We start from the raw sequence: 24,063 nt of genomic DNA, 5'->3' as shown, positions 1-24,063 counted from the left end.
CAGTCTGTGGTACTTTGTCATGGCAACCACAGGGAACTGGCATGTATGAGGAGACAGAGACTATGGGGCCACAGGGATCTCCACAACAGCACTGTCTTCACATTCCTCAACACGACTTGTTTCTGGGGGCCCCACTTACCCCTATCCAGCACCTTCCTGGCCTCCCGGATGGCATGGTCCTCCTGCTGTCGGTAATATATCTGCACTGACGCAGTCTCCCACCACTGGACCAGGACCTATAGGCAGGCAAGGAGCACAGCAAATCACTACACCTCCTGGCTTCTGTGGCCACCCAGGTCTGTGATGGCGCCCCCTAGAGAGGCGAGGCCAAGCCGTTGCCATTTGTTTCTCACACACAGTGCAAGAAGCACCTGCCATCCACGCAGATCACTGAGCAATAGGACAGGGCCCCAGCCCCTCACAGGAAGCCAGCATCTCGGCTGCTGGGACTTTTCTACCAGGATTTACATATCATATGATGCCATAAAGTACTGAAGTCATCACATGGATCTTCATTCATTCATATGTGTGTGTGTGTGTGTGTGTGTGTGTGTGTGTGTGTGTGTGTGTGTACGTATATAATTTTTTTTTTTTTGAGACTGGAGTCTCACTCTGTTGCCCAGGCTGAAGTGCAGTAGCATGATCTTGGCTCACTGCAACCTCTGCCTCCCGGGCTCAAGCGATTCTCCCACCTCAGCCTCTCAAGTAGCTAGGACTACAGGCAGGTGACACCATGCTCAGCTAATTTTTGTTTTTAGTAGAAATGGGGTTTCACCATATTAGACAGGCTGGTCTCAAACTCCTGACCTCGTGATCTGCCTGCCTTGTCCTCCCAAAGTGTTGGGATTACAAGCATGAGTCACCACGCCCGGATATAAAATCTTTTTTTTTTTTTTTGAGACATTCTCTCGCTCTGTCACCCAGGCTAGAGTACAGTGGCGTGATATCGGTTCACTGCAACCTCCACCTCCCAGGTTCAAGCAATTCTCCTGCCTCAGACTTCTGAGTAGCTGGGATTACAGGCATGCACCAACACACCTGGCTAACTTTTGTATTTTTAGTAGAGATGCGGTTTCACCATGTTGGCCAGGCTGGTCTCAAACTCCTGACCTCAAGTGATCCACCCACCTCGGCCTCCTAAAGTGCTGAGATTAAAGGGATGAGCCACCACATCCGGCCTCTATTATTATCTATTAAATGGAACACACATACACTGTATCCACTCTTTTGTATGAGTGATGCCTACAAAATCACAGTAACAAAATACTTGCTAAGGGGATGCCTGGTGCCTGCCTGCAAATTGTCATGAACTCCATTCCCACTAAAAATGCCTCCTCTTCAAGCTCTGAAGCCAAGCAAAGATTCCTGTGTTCTCCTTCCAGAGGAAGGGAGGCACAGGTTGGCTTTGGAGTTTTCTTTCCTTTTCTTTCTTTCTTTTTTTTTTTTTTTTTTTTGAGACAGTCTTGCTCTGTTGTCCAGGCTGGTGTGCAGTGGTGCGATCTCGGTTCACTGCAACCTCTGCCTCTTAGATTCAAAGTGCCTGTAACCCCAGCACTTTGGGAGGCCAAGGCAGGTGGATCACCTGAGGTTAGGAGTTCAAGATCAGCCTAGCCAACATGGTGAAACCCTATCTCTACTACAAATACAAAAATTAGCTGGACGTGGTACCACATGCTTGCAGTCCCAGCTACTTGGGAGGCTGAGGCAAAAGAATTGCTTGAACCTAGGAGACGGAGGCTGCAGTGAACTGAGATCATACCACTGCACTCCAGCCTGGGTGACAGAAAGACTCTGTCTCAAAAAAAAAAAAATACTGGTTCTGGGTTCTGATAAGAACTACTTCACTTATGATGTGTTATATTTCTATTTTAATGCATATTGGTTTATAATTCAGTAAAAAACTAAATATCTGCCCACATGGATGTTTGTGTATGTGCTGGAGGAAAGTTACCCATTTTCTGGGTTCCTTATTCAGTTTAAATCTCTGGTACCACCCCCTACACCCTCACCAGAACACAGTCCCCAACTCTCCCGGGTGGCCAGCTTGCCTCCTTATAACTCACCTTGGAACATATGGTCCTTCTGTAATGAGTACTTGCTTGAAAGGTTTTTTTTGCTTCATTCACACGGGCTATGGTGTTCTCTTTCCAGCGACGTAATGCCCCCCTGCAGGTGTACGGGTGCCGGGAGGGCAGATGACACCAGGATGGAGAGAGAAGGGAGGCTTCTGTGAATCATTCCCCCTCTTCCCCTGCTCCTGAGTCAGGGACTCTACGCCTAAGAATGTCTGACCAACACCCATGTTTACATGCATATCTATGTCCAACAAATGGCTACTGAGCAGCTGCTCTGGGCTGGGCACCAAGAGTGCATGAGGGACCCAGCACTGCTGGAGACCAAACTCCAGGTGCTATGGGGATGACAGGGCGTAATCAGGCAGTGGCAACACAGGTGACTCACACTGTGATAAGAGAAGTGTGGAGATGCAGGGAACCGAAAGGAAGGTTGACTATGCCTCAGCTTGCTGCTGAGTTAGCTTGGGGAGTTCCTTTTGCTTATTCCACTCTGTCTGAAGAGCAGGATGGGTGCTCTATGGGATCCCATATGAGGGATGGAGGCATTTATTTTATTTCTTTACTTTTTAGAGACAGGATCTCACTCCATCGCCCAGGCTGGAGTGCACTGGCATGATCATGGCTCACTGCAGCCTTGACCTCCAGGGCTCAAGTGACCCTCCCACCTAAACCTCCCAAGTCCCTGGAACCACAGACATACATGACCATGCCTGGCTAATGTTTTTATATTTAGTACAGACAAGGTCTTGCTACGTTGCCAGGGCTGGTCTGGAACTCCTTGACTCAAACAGCCTCCCAAAGCACTGGGATTACAGGCGTGAGCCACTGTGCCCAGCTAAGGATGGAGGCGTTTAAAAACCCACTGCCCACAGGCCACCTGGATTATCATGTGCTGAACAAATACAAGGGAAGGAAATGAAAGAAGGGCATGTGTGAAGACTACTGGGAAGGAGTGAGGTTAGAGTTTGGCTTAGAATAAGTGGAGGAAGCTGCATAAGCGCCCTCCACAGAAGTGAGTGGTGCAGACGGTCCGACAGGGCCTAGAGGTGACTCTGACATCAGTGACAGGCCTACAGAGCAAGCGGGAAGGGGACTGCCTGGAAATTGACAGGAAAGGGAGCCATTGCAGCCTCTGGAGTGGAAGAGATGACAAGGCGAATCTCTTGCAAAGCTTTGCAAACCCCTGAATCTTGCAGGTGTGAAGCAGGGAGGAAAAAGTGCTAAGAAGAGCAAGACAAGTGGCCTTTAAGGCGTGCAGGTGACAGCTGCTTTCCAAGGCCTGCCCTGTACACAGCAGGGGCTTAAGACAAATGAAGGCAAACCGACAAGTGAAGTGGAAAAGCCAAGACCATGATATTAGGTACTAAGGACCTGGGATCATCTCCTGGCCCTCAGCAGGACCCCCTAAAAGGCTGGGGTTTGGAGTGTGTTCCTCATTCCCCGGCCAGAGCCCGGGAGGCGCCTGGGAGACTCACCGCAGCAGCTGCCTGTTGTGCTGGCTCTCCTTGGCTGCCACCTCCTGGAGGATGCTCTGCACCCTGCCCTGATAAGTCTGTGGGGGACAAGGGGGACTGGAGGCTGCCCCTGGGTCCACACTTCTCCCCGTTTAGGCAGGCCTCAGAGGTGCCTCTACCACAAGGCTGCCACGCCCAGAGCATTCAAAAAGGGCAGGGAGAGGCCAACTGCCTTTAGTCCCGGGGCCAGCAGACCCTCCCAGACGACAGGGAGAAGACTGTCCCACAGGCCCTCACCTCCTAAGTCAAACCACAGGACTCCTGGACAAGGAGCTGCTTTCCCCTCAAGGCTGGGGCCCACTAACAGCGCTTGTTTCCACTTGGCCAAGCAAGAATCGAAGAACCTAAGGCCTAAGGCCCAAGGCCTCGCTAAGGCACTTGCTTGGTTTCAGGTTTGTCACATCGCTCTGTTGTGGGAGGGACAGGAAGAACAAGGAAGGGAAACAAAGTCTCCAGAAACCTCCCCTGTCCCCACAGCAAGGAGCTCAGGAGGGAAGCAGCAGCTCCTACCACCCACGCCTGCAGCGCCCTGAGCAGCACCGTGTGCTGGTGGTGCAGCTCCGCTTGCATCAGCTTCCGCCGCTCCGCTCCCCGCAGGGCCAGACGCTGCAGACAGAGAAGAAAGCAGCTACTGTGGGCTGGGGGCCAGCTGGGGGTGGCTTCCTGCTTTGCCTCCATTTTACACTTCATCTGTGTGAGTGTAAATTACTTAACCCCTCTGGCCTCATCTATAAATACACACTTCTTAGGGGTTCTGTGAGGACTGGATGAGGCAAGTGCTTGATTTGTGGTAAATGCTCAATTAATGTGAGTTTAAACATTTTTTACTCTCAGCAGGACTCCTGTAAATAGTTAGATCAGGAATTTTAAATGCAGTAAGTTCAAATAAGAACAGCCTAGTATCTGAAAGAACACAACATTCTGAGCCAATCATCTCATAAAACTGAGTTAACACTTCATCTGCTGCCTGTTCTCTTCCTTCAGCTCAGAGGTAGGTGGTTTGGCCCACATGTCGGCGGTGAGCCCTGCTGACACACAGCCCACATGTTCAAAAGCCATACCTGGGTGGCACCCGCACCAACGCCTTACCTCCCTCCACTGGCTCCAGGCCCAATGCAGGAGCTGGGCTGCGTTGAATTCTGCTGCCTGCACCTGGCCCATCCTCCTATGGAGAGATGGCAGAGCTCAATGCTGCTGCACCCACCCAGCGAGGGCACCCTCTGTGGGCTCCTCCTCACAGTCCATGGCCCCTACCTGGTTAAGTTTTTGGGGGAGCCAAGACCCTCTCTGAAGAGCTGCCAAAGAACTTGCACTCTCAGAAAAAAGCACATCTCATCACATTTGGCCTACAACTTCCCAGGGCTTCAAGTGCCATTGAAGCTCACATGTGCAGGTGTGAAGCTCCCGCCTGAGGAGGTGGTTAAATGTGGCCAGTTTGACAAGGAGTGAAATCCTCAGAACACATAGTGAATACTGAAAGGCCCCAAAGCAGGACTGTCTCTGCAGTGGACACATGGACTGCCTACCTTCCTCTCTCTAACTACATGGTGTGGTTAAAAACTGCTACAACCCACTGACTGGCCAGCTGCTGGTCCCTATCCCATATCTGCAGCAGTCAGCTATCACAACATGGGCCCATCAGTTTACTCCCTGGCTATGGCCACTTTTGTTTGTTTGAGGCAGAGTCTCGCTCTGCTGCCCAGGCTGGAGTGCAGTGGTGTGATCTCAGCTCACTGCAACCTCCAACTCCTGGGTTCAAGCAATTTTCATGCCTCAGCCTCCTGAGTAACTGGGATTACAGCCTTGCGCCACCACGCCTGGCTGATTTTTGTATTTTTAATAGAGCTGGGGTTTTATCATGTTGGCCAGCTTGGTCTTGAACTCATGAGCTCAAGTGATCCACCTGCCTCAGCCTCCCAACCTGGCTATGGTCACTTCGAATGGGCCCCAAGTGTAAGCAGGCTGTGGCCAATGAGCAGAACCTCCCAGATCCACAGAGCACTTCCGTACCCAGCCAAATTCCTGAGGCTGCAAGCTCCATGAGGTACCCCAAGATCCTGCTGTTCCAACCTAGTTTTACTTAGACTCTTCTAGGTTGAGTTTCTAGAATTTACAACCAGAGTCTGGGGTAATGTAATCCTCCAGACAGGCACTGGGAGCTGATGGTGCTGCTACTACAATCAAAGCTGGCCTGGGGTGGAAAGGCTTTTCAGGCAGAACCGGCCACTCACTCTGTTCTGAGCCCTTGGGCACTTTCCCTCCAGAGGCAGAAAGTTTTCCTGAGCCGCCTGTGGCGGTGGTGGGCACGGGCCACTGTTTGCCCCTCCTGCTCCTGGTGACGTGCTGCTGCCTGCTGGTGCCACGTGAACCAGGACCTATGCAGAAGCTGTCGCTCCGCGTGAAGGATGGCCTGAGGCAGGACAGGAAGGAGAGAACAGAATAAGTCAAGTAGGAGAGAGGCACAGAAGCCAGGAAAGAATTTACAGGCCACAAATAATGACCAAGGCAAAAGGAATGGACATCAGGACGTGGTCCAGCCCAGAAGCTGTCCACAAGCTCCACTGAGAAAGGACAGATGCCCCCGAGCCTGCCTGGCCTCATGAGTCACAGACAGAAGCCCTCCAGTGAGGCCGAGCGACTTCCTGAGGAGGGGAGGCCATGAGTGCAATGGCTTGGATCAGGTCCTGCCCCTCCAGGAATCTCCACAGGGACAGCTATTTACCATTCTCTCTGCCAAGCGGTTTTCTCGATGCTGTAACATCTTCTGCCACCAGACAGAAAATACTTGCTTCTCTACTTTCTCCCTAAAAAAACAAGGAAAAATGTAAAGCACTTAAAACAAAAACAGAAATTAACCCAAACAGAACTACAAGTTCCAAATAATTGGATTTTTCCTTTTATTCCATGCTATTGTGTAAGAGGTGAGTTAGGTGGTGGCCGATGCCTGTAATCCTAATACTTTGGGAGGTCAAGGCAGGAGAATTGCTGGAAACTAGGAGTTCAAGACCAGCCTGGGCGACATAACAAGCCTCTCTACAAACAAATTTAAATTGCTGGGTGTGGTAGTGTGTGCCTGTAGTCCCAACTACCTGGGAGACCGAGGTGGGAGGATCGCCTGAGCCCAGGAGTTTGAGGCCGTGATGAGCTATCATCATGCCACTCCACTCCAGCCTGGGCAACAGAGTGAGACCCTGTCACTGAAAAAAAGAAAAGAGGTGAATAGGCTGAGGTAAGGGAGAAAGCAACACAATGAAAAAGGGAAGAAAAGCAGACAGCCAAAAAACATAACTTTTAAAAGGCCAACATTTTCCAAGTATTTTCTGATATCAGCCAAGCATTCACACCATACAAAAAAGACTCTGACCCTGAGACCCCAGGTCTTCATTAATTCTACCTTGACTTAAAAAAAACCACTGATTAAGGATCGTTCATGAGAGCCTTTTCCAGGTATGCTGACCAGCCAAGTTGCTTCTACACCAATCCTTTGAGGAACTGTTGAAAAACAAGTGCAACACCCCTAAGGCTGACTGAGCAGGTCTGAGGGCGGGGGTCTCAGGAAACAGCGTTTTAAACAAGTGTTCCAGGTGAATTAGAAAAGGAGAAAGGTTTGGGAACCACTGTTTTGTCATCTCTGCCTAGGCCTACCAGATCACCATTACCAACATCAAATTCTCCAACAGCAGTGCTGGGAAAACTGATCCACAGCCACTAGGGGCTACATATCGGTGAGGCCACAGGACCCATGTTCAGTGCTGGGGGATCTTGCTCCCCTGACATTTAAAAACAAGACACATCACTTAAAGCAAAGATTCCACTTCCAGTCAGAAGAGTCACCTGTCCTGGACCTGCCCTCCGGCTATATATGATGAAACTAGACAAAATATATGTGGCAACTGTCTTCAGGCGCTGGACAGCAAGCACACATTTTGATGCTTAAAACACAGGACGTGGGCAAGGTGAGCCCCTAGGCCACCCAGACTTTCTGCCTGGGGGCACCTTCTAAACAGTGAGGCTCTGCTTAGCCTCCCTCAGTCTCCTGAGCAGAGGAGGCAAAGACTGGAGTTCATGACTGCCAGAGTGGCTGGAATTTGGGGGCAGGGTACTAGAAAGGAGACAGCTGAATAGAGGGAAATATCCAGAATTTTACTGAGGTTATCCCAGGTCCTCAGATGAGGGCCACATGTGCAGACTCCGGAAGGCCTACCAGAGAGTGACTGCTGCAGGGCTAAGAGGTGAACAGACACCAGAAGTCGGACAGGGTTGGAGGATGGAGCTCTGGCCCAGCCAGAGTGGAGAGACCAGAAACAAAGGCTGAGACCGTTTGACCTCAGTTGACCTTAGTATAAAAACACTAAAAGATCATCTTTAGGCTGAAGGGAAATGATACAGACGAACACTCAAATGTATAGGAAGACACAAGGAACACTGGAAAGGGGAAATACGTGGGTAACTATAAAAGTCTGCATTTTCTTCTCAATTTATAAAAAGAGTACTGATAGTTTAAAGCAAAAATAACATTATAGGCTTGGCATGGTGGCTCATGCCTGTAATCCTAACACTTCAGGAGGCTGACGCAGAAGGATTGCTTGAAATTGGGAGTTTAAAACTTGCCTGGGCAGCAGAGTGAGAGACCTTGTCTCTACAATTAATCATTAGACATAAAATGTATGACAAAAAGTATCATTGGTTGGGGGCGGTGGCTCACTCCTGTAATCCCAGCACTTTGGGAGACTGAGGTGGGAGGATATCTTGAGCCCAGAAGTTCAAGACCAGCCTGGGCAACACAGTGAGACCCTACCTTTATTTCTAAAAAAAAATAAACTAAAATAAAAATATCATCAAGGATGGGGACAAAATAGAATTTCACTGTTTTTATCTTCTTGCACTAAACATGAAATGGTATATGAACTCTGAACAGAACTGGGCCAGGCATGGTAGCTCACACCTGTAATCCCAGCACAGTGAGAGGCCATGGCAGGAGAATCACTTGAGCCCAGGAGTTTGAGACCAGCCTGGGCAACATAGTGAGATCCTGTCTCTACAAAAAATTAGAAAAAATAAAATTAGTCTGGTATGGTAGCACACACCTATAGTCCTAGATGCTTGGGAGGCCAACGCTTTAACCCAGGAGGAAGAGGCTGCAGTGAGCCAACACTGCACCCCTGCACTCCAGCCTGTGTGACAGGGCAAGATCCTGTCTCTAAAACACAAACAGATAGACAGAGAGATACATATATACATACAACTGCAATAAGTTAAGGATTCACACTGTAATTCCTGAAACGACAATCTAAAAACTACAAATAATAGAGCTAAAAAGTTGATGCAGGAAACAGAATACTAAAAAATTTTTAATGAACCCTTAAAAAGCAGAAAAAGGCCAGGCATGGTGGCTCATGCTTGTAATCCAAGCACTTTGGAGGCCAAGGCGGGTGGATCACCTGAGGTCAGGAGTTCAAGACCAGCCTGACCAACATGGTGAAATCCCATCTTTAAAAAAAACTAAAAAAACAGAAAAAAAAGGAAGAGAGAAACAAAAAACAGAGGTAGACATGAGCCCAACCATATCAGTAATTACAATAAATATAAATGAACTAAACAATTCAATGAGAGAATAAAAAGTTTTTTCAACAAATGGTGCTGGAAAAACCTGATAAACATATAGAAAAAAATAAACCTTGACTCCTACGTCATACCATATGTAGAAAAAAAATTCAACATGATCATTGACTTAAATGCAAATGTTAAAACTATAAAGTTTCCAGGAAAATATCTTTTGTGATCCTGGAGTAGCAAATATTTCTTAAAAAGGACCCTAAAATCACTAACCATAAAAAAAGGATAAATTGCACCGTATCAATCCAACAGAAATCAAACACTTCTGTTCATAAAAAAAAAAAAAAAAGGCGGGGGGAGGGTGCAGGGCTGGAAAAAAGATTCGGTATATTCGGCCAGGTACGGTGGCTCACGCCTGTAATCCTAGCACGGTGGGTGGATCACCTGAGGTCAGACGTTCAAGACCAGCCTGGTCAACATGGTGAAAACCCCATCTCTACTAAAAATACAAAAAATCAGTTGGGCGTGGTGGTGGGCGCCTGTAATCCCAGCTACTCAGGAGGCTGAGGCGGAAGAATTACTTGAACCCAGAAGGTGGAGGTTGCAGTGAGCTGAGATTGTGCCACTGCACTCCAGCCTGGCGACAGAGCAAGACTCCGTCTCAAAAAAATAAATAAGGCCGGGTGTGGTGGCTCATGCCTGTAATCCAAGCACTTTGGAGGCCAAGGCGGGTGGATCACCTGAGGTCGGGAGTTCAAGACCAGCCTGACCAACAATGGTGAAACCTCGTCTTAAAAAAAGAAAAAAAAATTTAAAAAAAAGAAAAAAGAAAAAAGAAAAATGCAAAATTAGCCTTCAATGACTGAAATCAGAATACTGGTTACCTATACAGGGTAGAGATTGACTGGAGGGGACATGAAGGAACTTTCTGGGGTGATAGGAATGTTCTACATCTTGACTGGAATGTTGATTACATAGGTGCATAAATTATGAAAACTCATCAAACTAACATCTATTCGTTTCACTGTATATACATTTTATCTCAAAATAATGACAAACCAATTCTGTCTCATTCTTAGTACCTTACGCTGGAGAGTTATAAAATTATTTTTAGTCATAATTCATGAGATTCCATCATAAAATCTGCCTATATTACTAAAACATTTTTTAAAACCCTAAGAATATTGAAGAGACATATTTAGTTGGAACTTTAATTTGCTAAACTCCGTACCAATCCTCTGAATGTGTACTTATCATGAGACTCACAGATCAACTCCAGGGACTGAGGGATAGTTAATATTCTGTGCTAGGTCCTTGGCTTGTATTTTACATGTATTATCCCATTTCATTTTCATGACAACCATATGAGTTAGAGACTACGACCAAATCATCTCAATTTTACATTCAAGGAGACTGAGGCTCAGAGAGACAGACTGACTTGTCCAGGGTCACAGAGCTGGCAGGTGGCAGGGCATAGGTCTGAACTCAGGCCTGTCCAGCTTCTAAGCCAGACTCTCAATCATTCTGCTCATGAACAAGGAAAACAGGAATCTGAAAACCCAAGTTTTCTAAAAAGGTCCAACCAAACTAAAACAGGACCAAATCTAGATCAGGCCTATACCACCCTGCAAGCCTCCTGGCTATACCATGTCTCCAACTCACCCTCCACCCTTTTTCTCTAGAGTGATAGCTCTAAAATTACCCAAAACTGCTCCCCTAGCAAAAATCCTTCAAAGACTCCTCTTGGCTATTTTGAAAGTACTTTTAATTTTTGGTTCTCACATAATGTAGAATACAAAAAAGAAATAGAACCAAGCATGGCTACTTATTAGCAGAAGAACAAAGAGGTATTGTGTGTGTGTTTTAAGTACTGAAGCCACTTTTTTTTTTTTTTCTGAGATGGAATCTTGCTCTGTTGCCCAGGCTGGAGTGTAGTGGTGTGATCTTGGCTCGCTGCAACCTCCACCTCCTGGGTTCAAGCGATTCTCCTGCCTCAGCCTCCCAAATAGCTGGGATATATGCCACCATGCCTAGCCAATTTTTGTATTTTTAGAGATGCGGTTTTGCCATGTTGGTCAGGCTGGTCTTGAACTTCTGACCTCAGGTGATCTGTCGGCCTTGGCCTCCCAAAGTACTGGGATTACAGGTGTGAGCCACCACATCCAGCCTGAAGCCATTTTTTTTTTTTTTAAGATGGGATTTCACCACGATGGCCAGGCTGGTCTTGAACTCCTGACCTCAGGTGATCCACCCACCTTGGGATTACAGGCGTGAGCCACCGTGCCCGGCCATCCATTTTCTGAATGAATCTTACACCAGCCTACAATATAGGACTAGGTACAGGCAAAGCCGCTCTGTCTGCAGAAGCCAGAAGAGACAAGATTTGTTCTCTCATCACCCTCTATTCCTCGTGGCCACCACCTAAAACCATCTCCCTGGACTTTGTGCTAAGGAACTTGGAGTTCTGGCTAATCTCAAACTAGCATTCAGAGTCCGCCCGATTTTTATTTATTTATTTATTTTGAGATGGAGTTCCGCTCTGTCATCCAAGGCTGGAGTGCAGTGGTGCTGTCTCAGCTCACTGTAATCTCTGCCTCCTGGGTTCAAGCGATTCTTGTGCCTCAGCCTCCAGAATAGCTGGGATTACAAGCAGGCATCACCACGCCCAGCTAAGTTTTGTATTTTTAGTAGAGATGGGGTTTCACCATGTTGGCCAGGCTGGTCTCAAACTCCTGACTTCCAATGATCCATCCACCTTGGCCTCCCAAACTGCTGGGATTACAGGCATGAGCCACTGCACCTGGCCTGAAATCCTCCAGATTTAAGATCACTGCAACTTCCCCCAATGCAACTTCCCTCCATCTCACCTCTCTGTCCTAAGATAAAGTACACTGAACCTAAGGTCCTCTCCAAAACTGTCACTTAAATAGTAGTTCCATGTACCTGCTCAAATACCTGTCGATTATCTGTCTATGGGGTCAGCTCAATCCCTTCAGTTGTCCTTCCCCCTCTTGCCCACTCCGGCCACCATCCTCACCCATGCACTCACAGGAAGCCTCTCCCAGTTACTTCTATGCTCAGCCTCCCTTGGCAATAGCTCTGAGCTCTGGAAGAACTTGTGGCTGACATGACTGAGAACACATGGATCTATTCTCTTGAATTCTTTCTCAGTTGTTTCTTGTATGTCAGTCTTATCTTCTCATCAAAATTTCACCCTCCTACAAAGTCACCAAAAAGATCTTCCTCTTGATCAAGAAGAAAGCACCTGGACTTTGGAACTGGAGATTTGAATTTAAACCCTGGCAGCACCACTTACTGGTTGTGTTACCATTTATCATTTTGAACCTGATCTCTCAGGTGGCTGTGAAAAGGAAATTATTAATGAAGGTAATGATGCCATGGGCAGAATGAGTTTATGTATTTGTTTTCTGTCTTCCATCACACAATGCCCATCACAGTGGCAGGCATACAGTTAGTGATTAATAATTTCTTAATTACAGGCCAGGCGCAGTGGCTCACGTCTGTATTCCCCACACTTTGGGAGGCCAAGGAGGGCAGATCACGAGGTCAGGAGTTCAAGACCAGCCTGGCCAACATGGTGAAACCCCGTCTCTACTAAAGATACAAAAAATTGGCCAGGAGTGGTGGTGCCCACCTGTAATCCCAGTTACTCGGAAGGCTGAAGCAGGAGAATCACTTGAACCTGGGAGGCGGAGGTTGGAGTGAGCCAAGATTGCACCATTGCATTCGAGCCTGGGTGACAGGGCGAGACTCTGTCTCGAAAAAAATAGTAATAATAATTTCTTCATTATATCCCACCATGTAGTAAGAACCTGCCATGGGCAAGTTTGCCCCTGTGGGAACTAAAAAGATGTAGCTCTGCTCCTTGACCTAAATATTTGTTTTCTTGAGACAGAGTCTCACCCTGATGCCCAGGCTGGAGGGCAATGGCTCGATCTCCGCTCACTGCAACCTCCCTCTTCCAGCGATTCTCCTGCCTCAGTCTCCCAAGTAGCTGGGATTACAGGTGTGTGTCACCATACCCAGCTAATTTTCTGTATCTGCAGTAGTGACGAGGTTTCACAATGTTGGCCAGGCTGGTCTCAAACTCCTGACCTTGTGATCCGCCCACCTTGGCTTCCCAAAGTGCTGGGATTACAGACATGAGCCACCGCGCCCAGCCTGACCTTTCTACTTTTGTTGATGACTGTAATTTCAAGACTTCAAAAAGCCAGGTCTAGCAGAACTGAAACTAAGTGTTTCAGGGAAATGACACTTAAGAATGTCTGCCAAGGTGATGAAAGGTCCCACCACGCTCTGATCCACAATGCTAATGGGCTGCTTTAATGGAGCGCTCAGTGGCTGGTAATGAAGGTTACAAATAGGCTGTTTTGAAAGCCCTCACAATAAAGATGGACAAAAGATTTCCCAGGGGAAATATTGTCTTCTCTTTTCCTGCTAGATGAAATCAATGAGCCCACATTATTGACAATCCAGGAAGAACCAGGGCCTGGGGTCTGGGAAGCTAAAAAGCACAGCAAATGGGCTGTGTGGTTGGCAGAGTTGGATTTGAGACACCTGCCCCAGTGCAGACAGGAGCTAGACAGCATACCTGTGAAAACATGTAGCTCTTGCACTGAGGACGTTTTCCTGCTGGTGCCTTCGCCAGAGTCTATTCCATGTGTGGAAGGCAGAAGGCAGGGCTCTCTGCTGGAAATGCCCATCTGCTCTGGCCTGTAGCAGCTAACGTAAAACAATTAAATGACCTCTGTACTTAACTTTTTTTTTTTTTAAACATGACCTTTCAGGGTCACACTGTTGTGGGAGGATTGCTTCCTATATAATAAAATTAAGAAAAAGATGAAAATCATTATTTATTATCTTTGCCACATGCTAGATGAAAAATGAAAACATTGTTCACTTAAATATTGGTTAAACATTTTTATACACACACATTCATTCATTCTCTCTCTCTCCTCTCCTTGGCTTAGGCATTCATATCCATTACCTGTTTCACTGTCTGTTAATTTGCATTTGACTCAGTGCTATGTATGACGTTTTTGAACCTAAATAATGTATTAATCCTTTGTCATGTTATAAATCTAAATATATCCCCCACCCCATAATGTATCTTTTGACTTTATTCATAGTGTTTGTCAGATTCTTTAATTTTTATGTAATTATGAAAGTCTACTATTTTACTGATGTATCAGTAGGAAGACAGACAATGGACATAAGAATATACTGTATATGCCTCCATAATCCAAAACTTTGGAGGGAAAAGCACACATGCATGTGCAGCAGTTTTAAAAACATGACTGCAAATGCTTTGATCCTCTTTCACTGAGAAGTGATCTATGTTCCCTCCCCTGGAATCTGGCTAGGATAGTGACTGCTTTGACCAATAGAGCATGGTAAAAGTGACACTCTGTGACTTCTGAGGCTATACAGTCATAGAGCTTCTGATTGTTCACTGGAACACTCATTTTGAAGCCCTCTATCTGACTACTCCAAGGCCGCCATGTTGTAAGGAAGCCCAAAACTCACAGAGAGGTCATATACAAGTTATTTGGTTAACACTCCCAGTTAAGCCCAGTCTTTGAGTCATTCTAGTCCAGAATCTAGATATGTGTAAAGAAACATCTAGATGATTCTAACCCCTTGCCATTAGAATCTTTTCAGCTGAGGCTAACCTTGGAACAGAAACCAACCATTCCCATTATGTCCTGTCTCAATTTTTAAGAATCTTTAAAGCATAATAGAATGGTTGTCTTATATCACTGAGTTTTATTTTTTACATAGCGATAGATAATTGGATCAGTATGCATATGTATGTGTACGTGAATAGATGGGTACATACACTCCCACCCACACAGAGGAAGAGAGATACCAGGTTTACTCACCAAATGTCATGAATGTTTTTATTTTTTCTTCTTTATGTTTTTTTGCACTTCCTAAGCTTTCTATACATTGCTCTTCTTTCTAATTTTTATTATGGGCATTTTCAAATGTAAACAAAAGTAGAAGCCAACAGTATAATGAATACCCATGACCCTACCATCCAGCTTCAACAGTTAACCAATTCACTATTCTGTACAGAGTCATCCCTTGGTATTTGTGGGTGATCTGTTCCAGGGCCCCTCTCAGATACCAAAATCTATGGATACTTAAGTCCCTTATATAAAATGGCATAGCAGGCCAGGCACAGTGGTTCATGCCTATAATCCCAGCACTTTGAGAGGCTGAGGTAGGCTCAGGAGTTTGAGACCAGCCTGGGTAACATGGCAACACCCCATCTCTACCAAAAAAAAAAAAAAATTAGCCAGGTATGGTGGCTTGCACCTGCAGTTCCAGCTACTCGGGAGGCTGAGGCAGGAGAACTGCGTGAGCCTGGGGATGAGGAGGCTGCAGTGAGCCAAGATCATGCCACTATACTCCAGTCTGGGTGACAGAGTGACACCTTGTCTTAAAAAAATAAATAAAAAATAAAAAACCACCAACAAACAACAAAAACAAAAAAAATAAATTGATGTGGCATCTGCATATAACCTATGCAATCCCACTGTACGTATCTCTAGATTACTTAGAATACCTCATACAATATAAATACTATGTAAATAGTTGTTATTGTTTAGGGACTAATGACAAGAAAAAAAAAGTCTGTATATGTTCAGTAAAGACACAATCATTCTTTTTTTCTCTGAATATTTTTTTATCCATGGTTGGTTGAATCCATGGACGTAGAATCCACAGATACAAAGGCTGACTGTATGTTACTTTTTAAAAAGGAAGAAACCCACAAAAAATAATATTTTTATCTTATCTAAGAAAAGAAAGAACTGATGTGCTCCTGGGCTATCTAAAGCAAGAGGTGATACTCGATTGTTAGCTAAAAGTTTAGAAATGACTGAGCAGGGCTCCTCCTATTTTTCAGACCTGCCATACCTTTGAAAGCAGGACATGCTAGATCAGTGTGACAGATGAAAAGGCGGACCCCGAACTGTCCACCAGTGTTGGGCCCCTGTGTCAAGGGAAGGAAATAAAAGAGACCCTCTGCTCTCCACCCTGAATAAATACAACCTTTCAAACCTGACACTCTGTCTTCTTCTGAAAGGTTTTCCTACATTCTTGTGAACTTATATTACATAACCTTAAAATAACAAGTGGCAAAGTCTTTTCAAAGCCAGTAACATAATCCAAAGGCATGTCAAGGAATGCAGTGACTCTAGCATTTCCTAAGTGTGGGAGGCAAGAGTGACGCAAAAAGAGGCCATGCCCGTGGCATCCAAACTCTACTAACTTAGATCATCCTTGGAAAAACTCTGGAGATCAACGGCAGTTCGTTTGTTGGTTTGTGCATTAATTCATCCAAATATTAGCACATATCCCATGCCAAGCTCTGTGTCGGGCTAAGGAAAAAAAAGGGACAGGCTGTACTCTTATAGGACTTCATAGCCAGTGGGGAGAGAGAAGCCAGTGAACAATTACATGATGAATGTTCTGATAAAGCTATGCCTGCGGGGTAGGGGTGGAGGTGGACTGGCCTGGGGGAGGAGGTGACGTGAGCTGGAAGGGAGTGAGAAATCGAGAACTGGAGGTACAATGAGAAGCAGGAGAGCACAGAGGACCTTTAGGGACACTGGCAGCTTAACTGGTCAGAGTGCAGTTATGAAGGAACAGAGTAGTATTGGGAACAGGGAGAGAAATAGACAGGGACCAACTCCCAAAGGAGTCTGTAGGCCTTGCTAAAAATTTGGATTCTGGCGGGGCATGGTGGCTCATGCCTGAAATACCAGCACTTTGGGAGGCCAAGGCGGGTGGATCATCTGAGGTCAGGAGTTCAAGACCAGCCTGGCCAACATGGTGAAACCCCGACTCTACAAAAATAAAAAAGTAGCCAGGCATGACAGTGGGTGCCTGTAATCCCAGCTACTCCAGAGGCTGTCAGGAGACTCGCTTAATCCCTTCCGGAAAGTGGAGGTTGCAGTGAGCCGAGATAGCGCCATTGCACTCTAGCCTAGGTGACTGAGCAAGACTCCATCTCTTTTTCTTTTCTTTTTTTTTAAAAGATGGGGTTTTACCATGTTGGTCAGGCTGGTCTTGAACTCCCAACCTTAGATGATCCGCCCGCCTTGGCCTCCAAAGTGCCTGGATTACAGGCGTGACCTATCACGCCTGGCTGCAAGACTCCATCTCAAAAAAAAAAAAATTGGATTATATCCCCAAACTATGGGGAACTAGATAATTTTAGATTCACCTGTTAGACTCTAGCAGAAGATGGAGGTATGGGTAGGATGGGCAGCACAAAAATAACTGGGAGGAGTTTGGTTGTCTTCCTCTGTCTCACTCCCAGAGACAACCAAAAAGGGGCACTTCTCACAATGGCAGACATCATCAATTGAACCCTTTCCCACTGAGTATAAACATGTCTTTGAAATCCTTCTCAGTTCAACATTCCAGACAGCTACTCCCAACTGTTAGAACGGGCTTGTAAAGTCACACTAACTTGTCACCCTGGTGCTAAAGTATGAGCCCTGGTAGAGCAGGAATTTTATCTACTTTACATCACAGTTGTATCCTCAGTGCTTAGCACAGTGTCTGAGGCAGAGCAGTTGCTCAATAAGTATTTATTAAATGGAAGTGAATCTATCTTTCTCTCTGTGGTCCTGACCTCCAGTCCTCCACCCCCCGGGAACATGCGTCTCACACTGTTTAGCACCGGGATGCAGCACTTACGCTCTGTACCTCTCCCTGTATCTCCTGCAGATCCCACTGGGTGATGGGCTGGCTAACTCACAGACTAAATGAATTTGAGTAAAGATGTGAATGGCTGATAAGAGCTCAGTACTTTCAGAGAGCACATGTATTTTCATAGCAGATTAAGAAATGGGAACAATGCAGACTTTCTCATATCAGAGGTGGGAACTGGAGGAAATGCCTTTGAGCTTTTTCAATCCCCTCTCTTCCAAAGCAGAACAACAACACTTCTTGACATAGGTCTTCTCCAAGAATCTTTCCAAAGCAAATGGGTCTAAGAATATAAGCCAGTAGAGCTATCTGCTAAAAAGTACTCCATACCTGCTTGTACCGCCTCTTCTGGGTATGCTGTAGCCACAATCTGACACACTTGCACAGCAGTGCTATCCTGAAACAAAATGAAGAACTCCAAGGTACTTACTGCCTATCCACACCTTCAGGTTTCAGATTCTTAAAACCTTGTTTTAAGGCAGGTAATTGGTACAGTTACTTACTGTGAGTTAAAGGCACCCTATGGGCTTAACAGTTTCATTTTAGGAGAGAGGGCAATAAGAACCTGGTATCTGGCCAGGCATGGTGGCTCATACCTGTAATCCCAACACTTTGGGAGGCCAAGGCGTGTGGATCTCAAGGTCAGGAGATCAAGACCAGCCTGGCCAACATGGTGAAACCTCGTCTCTACTAAAAAACTACAAAAATTAGCCGGGCATGGTGGTGCATGCCTGTCATCTCAGCTACTCGGGAGGCTGAGGCAGAAGAATTGCTTGAACCCGGAAGGTGGAGATTGCAGTGAGCCGAGATCGCGCCATTGCATACCAGACCGGGCAACGAGAGTGAAACTCCGTCTCCAAAAAAAAAAAACACCCGGTATCGAAAATAAAATTTGTCAACTTCTGATTCTGGACTGTGGATTTGCCTAAAAATGTTGACAATTTTTTGTAAAACCTAATTAGACCATCGGAAGCACAGTATCTCTGGAACTTAGGAAATATGTATGGAATCCCCTAGATATCCTGAACTTCCTGGTTTCATGGCCATTCTATGGGGGTCTGTGACATGTTCCCTCTCACACTTAGTTTTCTAAACTAGGGTTTAGAATAATATGCCTTGATAACTCTACGTGAGTTGGTTAATTATTGGGATTCTCACTAACTCACTAAAAAATGCTTCAAGGCCAGGCGTGGTGGCTCATGCCTATAATCCAAGCACTTTGGGAGGCCAAGGTAGGTGGATCACCTGAGGTCAAGAGTTTGAGACCAGGCTGGCCAACATGGTGAAACCCTGTGTCTACTAAAAATACAAAAATTAGCAGGGCATGGTGGTGCACACCTGTAATCTCAGCTATTCTGGAGGCTGAGGCAGGAGAATCACTTGAACCTGGGAGGGAGAGGTTGCAGTGAGCCGAGATTACACCATTGTATTCCAGCATGGGCAACAGGAGCAAAACTCCATCTCAAAAAAAAAAAAATGCTTCAAAACTGGACCTAAACTATGCAAATTAAGTTGATTATACTATGGGGAGAGGAAGGAAGGGGAGGGCAAAGAAGAGGACACATTGAACATTTCTAGCAGCAAAAAAGTTCATACACAGTTATTTCCCTCTGAGGACTAAGATCTTACTCTTAACTTGTAGGGAGGGGGCCAGGCCAGGCAACTTTTATTTTTCCCTTTATACTTTTCACCCTATATATTCTGAGCCTTCCTCACAGAAATGTAGTGTTTTTATTTATTTAACTGAATGACTAGTTCTAAAATATTGAGGACAATCCCTGCACCCCTTAAGACTGAGCCACAAATACCCCTGACCCTTCTCTTTAACACTAGCAATGCATGAATTCTAACTTGTGAACATCTTGATGCCTGTAGGATTGAGGTAATGAGCGACCAGGCACATACTTCAGACTATGGTGGCCAAGAACCAATGCAAATATCCTCATTCTTTCTCCCATCTCATCAGAAAAAAACCCAAATTTAGGAACAAATGGTTTATAGCAGGACCTCCACCCCAGTAGGCCTTTCTGAATTTGCCACACCAACCCATAGAACGGCAAGTGATCACTCCTGGAAAACAGTAAGTCAGAGGCACAGAGTCCCTGAGGGCCAGGGATGAAGCCAGAGTCCCTACCTGTAGTGGTCCCAGGCAGCATGCAGTAAGGGGAGCTGCTCTCTTTCCTTTTTCTGCTCAACCTGAGACCGCCAGAGGTTCCAGAACCTGTGCAGCAGCTAAAGCAAGGTAGGAAGAAAATGGAAATTTACAGAGATGAAAGGTAAGGCAGTGAATCTTACTCCAACAGACTGAGCTCCCCTAAAGCAGGAGTTACCTCAGTTTGGAGCAGCCAGCATACAATGGGCATACAAATTAATGATGGCTGAAATACAGAGGTATTCCGGGCGAACATAAGAGGCAAAAAGATGGTTCTTCGTCTGTGGAAATCTAGATGAAGAAGCTATTCCTAATTTGGGTCTCACAGAAGACTGACATTTTAGAAAGTCATTTTAGAAACTAAAACTGCTTTTATTGCATATTCCCACCTAGGAAGTAGTCTTGCATAAATGTTTAACTTCAATTTAAACAAGCCCTTAGATGTAATGATTATAGGAACCACGCAGACTAATAAAAATTAAATGATATCAAAAGGAAACAATCAGATGAATCAAGAATATAAAACATTGTACAAAGCTAGGCATGGTGGTGTGTACCTGTAGTCCTCGCTCCTCAGGAGGCTGAGGTAGGAAAATCTCTTGAGCCCAGGAGGATGAGGCTGCAATGAGCTATGATCGCACCCCTGCACTCCAGCCTGGATGGCAGAGTGAGACCCTGTCTCTAATAATAACAGTAAATAAATTGTATACAAAAAATAACTGGCCTGTCCTTCAAAGAAAAAAGGCAGTCATTTTAAAAAGTATACACTACGCTAAGTGAAATAAGCCAGTTGCAAAAGGACAAATACTATATGATTCCACCTGTGAGGTCTCTAGAATACTCAAATTTATACAGACTGAAAGTAGAATGGTGGTTTCCAGGGGATGGGGAAAGACGAAATGTGTACACAGTTTCAGATTTGTAAGACAGAAAGGTTCTGCCCTGCGCAGTGGCTCATGCATATAATACCAGCACTTAGGGAGGCCAAGGCGGGTGGATCACCTGAAATCAGGAGTTTGAGACCAACCTGACCAATGGAGAAATCCTATCTCTACTAAAAATACAAAATTAGCTGGGTGTGGTGGCACATGCCTGTAATTCCAGCTACTCGGGATGCTGAGGCAGGAGAATTGCTTGAACCCAGGAGGTGGAGGTTACAGTGAGCCAAGATCGTGCCACTGCACTCCAGACTGGGCAACAAGAGTGAAACTCTGTCTTAAAAATACAAAACAGAAAGTTCTGGCAATGGATAATGATGATGATTGCACAATGTGGATGTACATGTCACTGAACTGTACACTTAAAAATGGAATGTGATTTCAAAAAAAGGTGATAAAGTTTAAGTGATGTATCTTTTACCACAATTAAAAAATATAATGCGCTAGGGGTGGTGGCCCACACCTGTAATCCCAGTACTTTGGGAGGCCAAGGCAGGAGAATCACCAAAGGTCAGGAGTTCGAGACCAGTCTGGCCAACATGGTGAAACCCCATCTCTACTAAAAATACAAAAATTAGCCGGGTGTGGTGGCATGTACCTGTAGTCCCAGCTACCTAAAAGGCTGAGGCAGGAGAATTGCCTGAACCTGGGAGGCGGAGGTTGCAGTGAGCCGAGATCACGTTACTGCACTCCAGCTTGGGCAACAGAGTGAGACCCTGTCTCAAAAAACAAACAAACAAACAACAACAACAAATATATATATTTGTTGATGCCTATAATTTACTTTGTAATTATTCAGCAAAAAAACAATGAAGCAAATATAGCAAATATTAACAATTAGTATATCCAGTTGGTGAGTATATTATATTTTTTTCTATTTTTCTGCATTTTTAAACATTTTTCATAAAACAACAACAGAGGAAAAAATCCTCCTACACCAAATATTTATTTATATATATATATACACACACACATATATATATGTATATATGTATGTATGTATGTATGTGTATGTAAAAAAAGAAGTGTAGTTGGGGGAAGGAAACTTCTAGATTAAAAGCTTTAAGAGACATAATAACCAAATGCACTTCTGCTGAGAATCAATCAGAAAACAACCAAATGTAGTTAGTGATCCTTAACTGCATTCTGGTTTGCAAAAAGCAGCTATAAATAAGACATCTTTGAAACAACTATGGGAATTTGAATATTGACTAGGTATTAGATAATGTTAGAGAATCCCTGTTAATATTCTGAGGGATGAGAATGACATTGTCGTTACATAAGAAAATGTCTTTGAGTGACGCATGCTGAAATATTTAGATGCAAAGTGTCATGATGCTATAATTTACTTTGTAATTATTCAGCAAAAAACAATGAAGCAAATATAGCAAATATTAACAATTAGTGTATCCAGGTAGTGAGTATATAGGGGCTTATCATATTACTTTTTTCTACTGTTCTGTATTTTTAAACATTTTTCATAAAACAACAGGAAAAAATCCTTCTACACCAACAAACAAAATCTTCAAGTAGAGACAATATTTGTTGACATCAAGTAAACAAACCACTGTTTTATAATGGACTTATAATGGAAGTGAATAGACTTATAATAGAAACGCAACCAAAGCCTCCTATAATGCAAGATTTAAAGTGTATTTGGGGCCAGGCATGGTGGCTTACATCTGTAATCCCAGCACTTTGGGAGGCCGAGGCAGGTGGATTGCTTGAGGCCAAGAGTTTGAGACCAGCCTGGCCAACATGGAGAAAACCTGTCTCTACTAAAAATACAAAAAATTAGCTGGCCATGGTGGTGCACACCTGTGATTCCAGCTACTTGGGAGGCTAAGATACGAGAATCGCTTGAACACAGGAGGTGGAGGTTGCAATAAGCTGAGATCACACCACTGCACTCCAGCTTGGGCAACAGAGCAAGACTCTGTCTCAAAAAAAAAAATTAGTAAATGCAAACTAAGGTTTTAGGACAGTCTGAACAAATTTTAAAGCACAATTTTTTTTTAAAAAAAAAAGAGTTTTGCTTAATTTGGCAAGACTGAAAAAAAAAAAGAGAAAAAAAGAATGGCTATCAGAAGAGGTCCCTTGATACAGAAGACAACCCTCACCGTGACACCATGCTGCTGGTAAGCAAGATTCCTTCTTATTTGCTGGAGATGGGTGTGGGCCACATTGTCTTTTAGGGCTCTAAAGCAAAAATACTGTGGAAAGAAAGGACACAACCAATTATAAGGACTAGAATCAGTAGAATCTGTTAACTAAGAGCAGAAGAACACAGACAGTGCCTCAAATCAGGGGAGAGAGAAGGTTGGTCCCAGCTTCTCATAGCTGTTCCATTTCCCTGAGTGTGTTTCTCTGCTTTGAGATTCAACAGGGAGCCTAACACAAGCCAACCAACACAGCAGGCACTTAATAAATGTTTGCTGAACCCTTCCTGCTGTCCATCCATACTGTACAAGAACACACCTATACCAAGAGAGAATCCCATGACCCACATGACAATTCTACAGACCAAGGTCAACATCAACTTTTGCCTCTCAGAAAAAAACAGACCGACTTTGTATCTGTGGTCGTTTTTGTTTTTTACCATGTGGGCTCAGTGTGTACATTTATACAATTATAAATGCAGTGTTGCTAAAGTGGAGGAAGGAATCTTTAGTGAAAGAGGGGTTGGGATTGGGGCAGGATATCTGGACCTGGATCCAGCTCCATCAATAATGCCTAAAAGGCCTGGTGCAGTGGCTCATGCCTATAATCCCAACACTTTAGGAGGCTGCGGCAGGAGGACTGCTTGAGCACAGGAGTTCAAGACCAGCCTGGCCAACATAGGGAGACTCTGTATAAAAAACTAAAAAATTAGTTGGGCATGGAGGCATGTGCCTGTGGTCCCAGCTACTTGGGAGGTTGAGGTGGAAGGATCACTTGAGTCCTGGAGTTCAAGACTGCAGCAAGCTATGATTGTACCACTGCACTCCAGCCTGGGTGACAGAGGAGACTCTATCTCTAATAATAATAATGATGATAATACTGATGCCTTAACACCGGGCATGGTGGCACATGCCTATAGT

General features: G+C 45.1%; 1 protein-coding gene across 1 annotated transcript in view; it reads right to left on the bottom strand.

The window, feature by feature from the left end:
• The window catches only part of SFI1 (SFI1 centrin binding protein), a 109,929-nt gene that overhangs the window by 10,203 nt on the left and 75,663 nt on the right, over positions 1-24,063 (bottom strand). The window contains 11 exon segments of the mRNA XM_021665674.2: positions 140-236; positions 2,064-2,166; positions 3,551-3,627; positions 4,100-4,195; positions 4,679-4,754; positions 5,821-5,999; positions 6,312-6,393; positions 13,758-13,888; positions 18,224-18,290; positions 20,028-20,125; positions 23,104-23,196. Of these exon segments, the coding sequence (XP_021521349.2) occupies positions 140-236; positions 2,064-2,166; positions 3,551-3,627; positions 4,100-4,195; positions 4,679-4,754; positions 5,821-5,999; positions 6,312-6,393; positions 13,758-13,888; positions 18,224-18,290; positions 20,028-20,125; positions 23,104-23,196 (1,099 nt within the window).

The sequence above is a fragment of the Aotus nancymaae genome, unplaced genomic scaffold (genome assembly GCF_030222135.1).
Source record: "Aotus nancymaae isolate 86718 unplaced genomic scaffold, 86718_ANA_hifiasm-v0.15.2.pri h1tg000076l, whole genome shotgun sequence".
Classification (NCBI taxonomy): Eukaryota; Metazoa; Chordata; class Mammalia; order Primates; family Aotidae; genus Aotus; species Aotus nancymaae.
The sequence above is the reverse complement of the archived record's forward strand: the minus strand, read 5'-3'. Positions and strand labels throughout refer to the sequence as shown.